Below are 8810 nucleotides of genomic sequence, written 5' to 3' on the forward strand. Positions count from 1 at the left end.
GGTTGAGAAACACTGGTTTAATGCACATGTGCCAAACTGGAGGGCTGTAGCTCTGCACAGTTTAGTTCCAACCCTAATTAAAAACATCTGATCAAACTAATTGAGTCCTTCAGGCTTGTTTGAAACCAACAGGTAATGTGTGCTGGAACTAAACCGTGCAGGGTTGCAGCCCTCCAGGAACAGGAGTTTGACACACCTGGTATAATGGAGTGAGTAATGAAGTCTACCGTGAGTAGAAATTGCAACTGTGCAAACTGTATGATAGGAAATAAACCCTGAAAAGCAGTATTTGGAGACAATATTTATTACTTCACATATCAGAAACACCCCATTACACCTCAAGTGACAATACTGGTATTTGTGTCACTATAAAGTTTGTCTGAATACTTCAAAATTTTGACTTTTATTCCTTGCATTTGTACGGTTTTGGATTCAATGTTTGTTTAAACAATTATTTATTTTTATTTTCACTAAGAGAGGTTTGCACAAGAGTTAATGTATGCTGTGCAAATACTAAACTTTGTTCTAGATGTGTTCTGTTAACTCTGTTAAACTAGAATTACTATAACTAAAACTGAAACTAAATATGTAAAAATTAAATAAAAATAAACATTTTACTAAAACTATTAAAACATTGATGAAACAAACTAAAACTAAATGGAAATCTACAGAACATTAAAAATAGTATAGAAGTTAAAAAAATTAAAAATGCAAAGGTATGATAACCTTGGTGGTCAAGGAATGCTGAGGTGCACAATATGTAGAATTTTCCAACTTTCTGCGGAGTCAGCCTTCAGATTATTGAATTAAAATTCAGAGTAGAGAATACATTAAAAAAGTAAGATCTAGTACAAATACCTGCTCTAAGCTGCTCTTTCTATCACATTAAACAAGTATACTTGCTATGGAAACGCATTCATGTCACATTAAACAAGCATTTAAATAAAGACACTTAAATGCAAAGAAAACAAAGACCTTATTAGACTACAGATATGCTGCCATTCAAAAGTTTGGGGTCTGTAAGATTTCTATTGATTTATTATTGATTTGATACTAATAAGGTCACAATAAGTTAATCAAAATGGTAAAATGTTATATAATATAACATAATGTATATTATATAACATTTCTATTTTGAATTAAAACTGTTCTACTGCATTTTTTCTATCCATTTTCAACAGTAAGATGTTTTACTAAAATCTTTTTAAACAAAAGATATTACAATGATAAGATCTGTATCCATTACTTTTTAATTTTTATTCACTAAATCAGCGTATTACAATGATTTCATACTAACGACATTACTACATTGAACAAATCATAGTTTAAAATATATACAAATGGAAAGTTTTAAACTGTAATCACATTTACTTTAATATTTTATTCATAATAACAATTATTTATTTATGTATATTAAATTAATGACAGCATAACATGTATGTTAAAACAAGTCTTTTTAAAGTAAACTCTCCTTTTGAACATTTTATTTAAAAAATAAATGAACAAAAATATTGTTAAAACTGTTAATATTTGCATCTATTAATGAGTTTGTTTGTCCACCAAATAAATATAAAATATCCCAAATGTTTAGTCTATAAATGTATGATCTTAAAAAGAGGGAAGCTCACCTTGTGATAATTATTAGCGCTGGCCTGCAGGAGAAGCTGTTGTGTGTCAATCAGCTTCTTTCTCCGCCGATTCTCCTGCTTGGTTTCCTGCAGACTTTTTTCAAGTTCAGCCCTTTGTCCTTCTCCTTGCTGGACCAGAGAAGTTGCAGCCTGCAGACGCTCCTCCAGTCCTGCCAATTGAGCTCCTAGTAAATCCTGGCATTGCAGCAGGTACTCTGTGCTCAACTGTGACATGCGAAGCAGTTTGACCAAAGAAGGGTCAACAGGCCCATGGCAGTTTGGACAACGCTCGCCCTCCAATGCACAGAATGTTACGGTCATAATGAAGTCCTGAAGCACGCTGACGTCCATGTCTCGAGCAACACGGTCGACATCAAGAGCGGAGAGACGCCTCCAGTCTATGGGCTCGGTGCGTGAGCGGAAGCGGAAGAGCTGAAGCTGGTTTGCTGGGCTCCAGGGTGGCGTGCTGGACAGAGATGTGGTGTAGGGCTCGCCGGGAGAAAACTGGCCCAACATGGCCAATGGTTTGGGACAGAGAGATGAACAGAGATGGTGATTCCTGAACAGAGGCTGGGTGGGGAGAAGAATTCGGAGAGTAAGTAAAGAGTGTTTCTCGTTTAACAAAGGAGCATGTAAGACTTATTTCTGGAAGAACTGCTGTTTGTGACACTAAAAACCTGAGTAACAATGCATACATTTAATTTAACTGTACAAGAGCTATTTTGAAATACTTCACAGTGTTATTGTTTTTGTGGTATTTTATAATAAACTAAAATGTCATCTTAGTGAGAATATAATACTTCTTTATAAATAAATATAATAATAAAATAAATAAATAAATAAATAAATGTAGGGCCCAAACATTGGAACAGTTTTGAGCAGGGGTGCCCAAATTCGGTCCTAGAGGGCTGGTGTCCTGCAAAGTTTAATTCCAACCCCATCAGACATGCCTGAGCTAGCTAATCAAGCACTTACTAGGCTTTCTAGAAACATCCATGCAGGTGTGTTGAGGCAAGTTGGAGCTAAAATCTGCCCTCCAAGACAGAGTGTGGGTACCTCTGGTTTAGAGATTGGGATTTTCTGGGAGAAACTACTTACATTTTAGGCTTTTCATCACACAGAAGTTTCAGTAAGACAGAATATTAATTTTGGTTCATGTTTTTATGAATTTATTTATTTGAGACATTTACAGTAATATTTTGTTTTTCACAGTTAATGATAAAGTTTCATTTGTTAACATTTTTAAAAGTATTTTTCCCTTTCTTTCTTCTTATGTTAATTTATTTATTTATTTATTTAGTTAGTTAGTTAGTTAGTTAGTTAGTTAGTTAGTTAGTTAGTTAGTTTGTACATTAGTTGCAGACAACAACACACATGTACTATGAAAGTCAAAGGCTCAATGATCTCTATGACAACAACTGCTAAAGCCATTGTCAGGCAACAGAATGCACTTTTATTTTTAGGATTTTACTTTTTATGAAGGTTTAGCACATTGTAAAGAATGAAATGTGTGTAAAAAAAAAAAAAAACACAAATCCTATGTTCTTTGCAGTAGATAGACAAACTGAACATTAGTACTGAAATAAAAAAAAAAAACAACAGAACCAAACAAGATCTACTCAATGAGTATGAGAAAGATCTCATATTTCTTAAAGAGCAATTTTATGTTTACCTGAAAATGTGCTGGGTAAGGGTTCATCTCGCTCTGATATGATTCAGTGTTATAGTGTCTCTGCTGACTTAGATTAGACTGAGTTTACATATAAACAAAACACTGTCTCTCTGCAACTCAAACTAAACCCCGACTAATAGAATTTCACCTCTCCTGTTTCTAGACAACCAGACACACCTGTAAATCACACACTTACAGACTAACTGACTGCATCTAAACAATGGCTTACCGATATTATATATCCATATTAGTCACATTTTACAATAAGATTCCCTTAGATAATGTTAAAGATTTTACTAACATGAACTAAGAAGGTACTTTACTTCTTAGTTTTTACAGTATTATACTAGTTTTTACAGTATTAATCCAACATTTACTAATGTTTTATTACATCCAAAGATGTGCTTTCTCACAATGTTTAGTGCACTGTGAGTTAAAGAGATGGTTCAGGGCTGTTCAACCCTGTTCCTGATCTACCATCCTGCAGGATTCAGCTGCAACTTTGATCAAACACACCTGTCTTTCATTACCAACATAGTAAAAACCAAAACGCTGGATTCCCACATGAAGGAATTATTCATTCATTCATTTTCCTTCAGTTTGGTCTCTTTATTCTTCAAAGATCACCACAGCAAAATGAACCACCAACTCACCCAGCTTATGTTTTACACAGCGGATGCCCTTATTGGGAAATATCCATACACACTCATTCACACACTCATACACTATGGGCAATTTAGTTTATTCAATTCACCTACAGTATACCTCATGTCTTTGGACTGTGGGGGAAACCAGAGCACCCAGAGAAAACCCACACGAACACGGTCATGAAGGAATTAATTTAATTTATTAGTTTGTACTAATTTAAGTGGATAAAAAGCATAAAGAATTAAGTTTTCCCACCAAAAAACTCAAGAATTGTGTTGTTTCAGCTCATTTTAAATAGGTAGTTTGAACAAACAGCAAGTATCGTTTTGTAACTGAAGTCTTCCTTCAGATAATACTTAGATGCTTTAGCTTTGTTTGATCAGTGTTGGAGCTAAACTCAGCCTAAAGTGATCATTTACTCTTCCTCAAGTAGTTTCAGACTTTTGAGATTACTTTTTCTGTTGAACCAAAAAGAAGATTTGTTAAGAAAGTTGTTAACTGGTACCCTTTGACATGCATAGGAAACACATATATGGAAGTTTTCAAAATTCATTCTATTCAACAAAATCAAAAATATTTTATTTTTAAGAAACTTGGTAACTGGTGCACTCTCAATTCTGGGTTGAGGCTAGATGGGCATCCACTGCATAAAACACATGTCAGAGAATTTGGCGGTACATTCTGCTGTGGCGACATGAGTTTAACAGGGACTAAGCCAAAGGAAAGTGAGTGAGTGAGTGAGTGAGTGAGTGAGTGAGTGAGTGAGTGAGTGAGTGAGTGAGGGGTAACCATTAGCCATTGACATCCATAGTAGGAAAAAACATATTACTGAAGTCAATGATTAATATATTAAAAAAATATATGGTCCCACTTTATATTAAGTGTCCTTAACTAATATGTACTTACACAGAAATTAATCATTTGTTTCGATGTACTTATTGTGTAAATACATGTATTTAATGTGTACTTATGCTTGAGTAAATACCTGTATGTAATTACATCTGTAATTAACTTCGGTAACTACATTTGTAAATACACTTTTGACCATCCCTTACACCTTAACCCAACCTTAAACCTACCCATACAGTACCACCAAACCTGTCCATAACCCTACCTCTATCCCAACTCAAGAGCACCACAAATGTTCTCAAATACATTATGAACACAGTAAATACATTTTATTTATTTTTTGATGCAAGTACATAGTAGTTAAGGACACTTAATACAAAGTGGGACCAAATATATTATTTTGTGTTTAACAGAACAAAGATTATCATAAAGCTTTGGAACCAATTAAACGTGCAGTAGGTGATCTGCCTGAATGCTAGCATTAACATAATAGCTTAAAAATTTTACAACCCTCACATGCCATTCAAAGCCAAGCCTTCCTTAAGTCATGAATGTGCGAATGTGCACTGATTAGATATAACACATCATGTCATTCTCCAGTTAGAAAACTCTATGGAGACACGCACTTTATCTAGTTGTTAATCAATTTACATTACACTTACTGTAGGTTACCAAGAAAACGAGTGACTTTTCATTTTCAATTGTGCTTGCTGATTATCGTACATTGCTTGTTTTTCTCTCTTTTTACACTTAAACAACTAAACGAATGCTCAGGTCTATTTAACCGACTATATTATGGATGCTATAAAAGGTACCCCATGAACTTGAAAATAGCCAATCTTTTGCCAAACGTTTTCAGTGGCTGAACAACACTTCTATGCATATAAACCCATTCATAAACAACAATACAGTATACATACTGTAAGCTTTGCGTGGCTAAAATAGTTTTAAAACATACCTGTCTAAAAGAAATACTTCTGCCGGGGTTTTGAACTGCATAACGTCATTGCCCTCCTGTGTGCAAAAGTAATTCTGATATTGATTCAGGTGTTTAGAAAAGTTTTGATTCTGCATTTTTGGCAGATGCCCTTTCAGAAACAATCTTTCTTTTCATGGATACAAAGCCACGTTGGTCTTTCAGAAAGATGTTTAGGTCAATGCAGAGTTTGCCTGATGACATCTCTCTGTCAGTGGTAGATCTGTGTTTCACGTGTATGCACGTGTGACGTACAGTATGTGTTTGCTTAAAGAGGCTGTGCAGAAATTCAAATTTTAATTTGTTGACAGACGGTTTGATACCTGTCGTAATTTAGTTATTTGTCATTCCGACAATATTTAATTGGATGAACATTTTTTTTGTTTTATGCTATCCAGAATATAAAAATACATATAAATACATTTAGATCATTTACTTAAATCATTACTATTGGAATGAGAAGAGACTTTCAACCATCACAACAAAAAAATGTGTTTCTAAAGACAATCACCTACTGCACCTTTGAGGAATAGTAAATATTGAATACATTTTCCTTTTTGGGTGAACTATAGCTTTAACAAGAACTAAAATGATTTAATAAACATGAGGAGATACTGTAATAACTGTATTATTTATTGTTTGATCATGTTAGCTGTTATGATGATCATGGAGTGCCGTGCCCACATCGTCTCATGTATTGTGCTGATTACACACTACAGCTGTTCTTAATCAGGACACTAATTACACTGACACAGCATATTTGCACACACACAGAAGAACGACACTCGCACTCTTTCAGTGTTCTGTATCATGTTATGTTATCTTGTATTCTTGTTTTGCCCTGTCTGTTTTTGATTCCTTGTTTTATGAGTGTTTGCCGCCTGCCCTAACCTTCGCCTTCGTTTATTGGATCACTCTTTTGGATTAAGCTTAACATTGTTAATTAGAGCACAGCCTGTCAGACCATTCTATTGAATAAAAGCTGCGTTTGGAATCCCAAATCAGTTGCCTTGCCAATTCATAACATTAGTTAAGCCATTAACAGTAACTACTTTGTTAAATAATATGAAACAGCTTAATATTGGTGTGAAATAGCAAAGCATGACACAATTTAATGTCATGTGATCAATAAACAAACAAACAAAATACAGAAGACCCCTTTAGATCTACTTCATGCCACATTTGAAGAGCTGCTTAATGGAAAAGCTTTTCATCAATCTATTGATTGTGCAAAATAAATTACTGTAGTACGTAAGGGTATAGCGGTACATGTATTTGTCCCGAACCATACCAGGAGTAGTTACTGCCATTTTGCAGTTGTCATGCAAAATTGACACCCCGTAAACAGAAATGTTTTATCTTCACATGGGCTTCTAAAAATGTAGTGTTGCTACAGAATCTTCTGAGCTCATAAGTCCAGTCTGTGAATAAGTGAGTGACTTCTCTACACACATAACAGTTGTTGTCCTCTGCACTTGTTGTTATGGATGGACACAGTGCTAACATTTTCATTAAAAGAGATTTCAGTTTTGAAGCTAACTAAATCTTGAATTTAACACACAATTATTGTTTTTCTTTGTTTTAGGAGAGGGCTGAGCATAATTTTTTAATGTTTAGTACGCAGTTTCCGAATTATAAAGTTTATTTTTCATTATTGTGTTTAATTTGTACTTTTGCTTCACAAGAAGTTTTGCAGCTGTTCAGTCCTGCACTGAATATGACAAAACACTTCCGCCTGTTCAAAATAAACAGAAGAAGCAATTACTGGAGGTTTGTTATTATTCCTGTTGTACCATAGCAAACTGTGATACCCTAAAACCAAGGTACATATTGAACTGTGACTCCAGTGTACCGTTACACCCCTAGTAGTACTGGATTACTCAATTTGACTTCATTTGTTTCACAATTTTGAATTTTAAAGAAGGTTGCACCTCACTTTATATTAAATGGCCTCATTTATAGGCATTACAAATTAAGTACAATGTACCTACTGTGTTCATATTGTATTGCACCCGGTGCTCCTAATAAGGGATACGTATAGGTGCTATGGGTAAGTTTTAGGGTGAGTTAAGATGTAAGGGATGATCTGTAAATAGTGTACTTATTAATGTAACTGCAGAAATTAATTACAGATGTAATTACATGCAGATATTTTTATAAGTTCAATAAAGAAATGTATTGTACCAAATGAGACCTGCGAAGGTTTCTATTCAACATGTGTAACGTTACTCCAATAACTTCTGACACGTGATTTAAACGATTTATAATAGATTATTGCCATTTATTAACTCAAATGTCATTATTCATCACAGAATATTACCAATACAACGCTTTAAATGATACCAAAATACAGTCAATTAACTACTAAAGGTAGAACGATGTATAAACCATGGTAACGTTGGGCTATTTTTTGTGCGATCACCGGTTGGCAACGCCGACAACACTGTACACAAAAGTGATGTCTGATAATCTTTATGATTAAAGAAGAGAGATTTTAGACACTTACCTTAAGCTCCTCTCTGATACAAAACGTCAAAACAAAAAATCATGCTTTGGAAGCAGAAAACTGAAGCAGCTCATGATGACCGCTGAAAGGAGAAGTTAACAGCTGGTAACCATCGCTGATGGGCGGGGCTACGAGAGAAGCGCTTCCTATCGCCATGGAGACCACTCACTTCTGACCTCAGGATACAGAAGGCTGTTTTCATGCTCTGTTTTCAGGTATCGTTAAAAGTCATTTAAGCAGAGTACATAGTTTATAAATCCCAACAGCTATGAAGGAAGTTTGGCTCTTTTTTTCAGATTAAGGTGAAAAGAGGACAGAGAAATTTCAACAGAATGTTCATACGAACTTCTTCCAGTCCAGAAAGGGTAACGTTACGAATATTAATGTAAATATTCTTTAAATGACTTATTTCTTTATGTATGTTAGTATGCATGTATGCATGTATGTATGTATGTTGTAAAATAACAATGTCCTACTTGACATAAAAGACATACATTTATTTAATCTAAATAAGATGCTTATTGCTAACGT

The 8810-nt window shown here is 34.5% G+C and overlaps 1 protein-coding gene across 1 annotated transcript in view; it reads right to left on the reverse strand.

Moving 5' to 3' along the window:
* Window positions 1–8354, reverse strand: part of dzip1l (DAZ interacting zinc finger protein 1-like) — a 68579-nt gene extending 60225 nt beyond the window's left edge. Inside the window, exons 1-2 of the mRNA XM_056459069.1 lie at window positions 8280–8354; window positions 1629–2198 (exon numbers count right to left, since the gene is read on the reverse strand). Coding sequence (XP_056315044.1) covers window positions 1629–2144 — 516 coding nt within the window. The 5' untranslated portion in view covers window positions 2145–2198; window positions 8280–8354. The remainder of the gene's footprint in view (window positions 1–1628; window positions 2199–8279) is intronic.
* Between the last annotated feature and the right edge of the window lie 456 nt (window positions 8355–8810).

The sequence above is a fragment of the Danio aesculapii genome, chromosome 6, assembly GCF_903798145.1.
Source record: "Danio aesculapii chromosome 6, fDanAes4.1, whole genome shotgun sequence".
In the NCBI taxonomy this organism is placed as follows: Eukaryota; Metazoa; Chordata; class Actinopteri; order Cypriniformes; family Danionidae; genus Danio; species Danio aesculapii.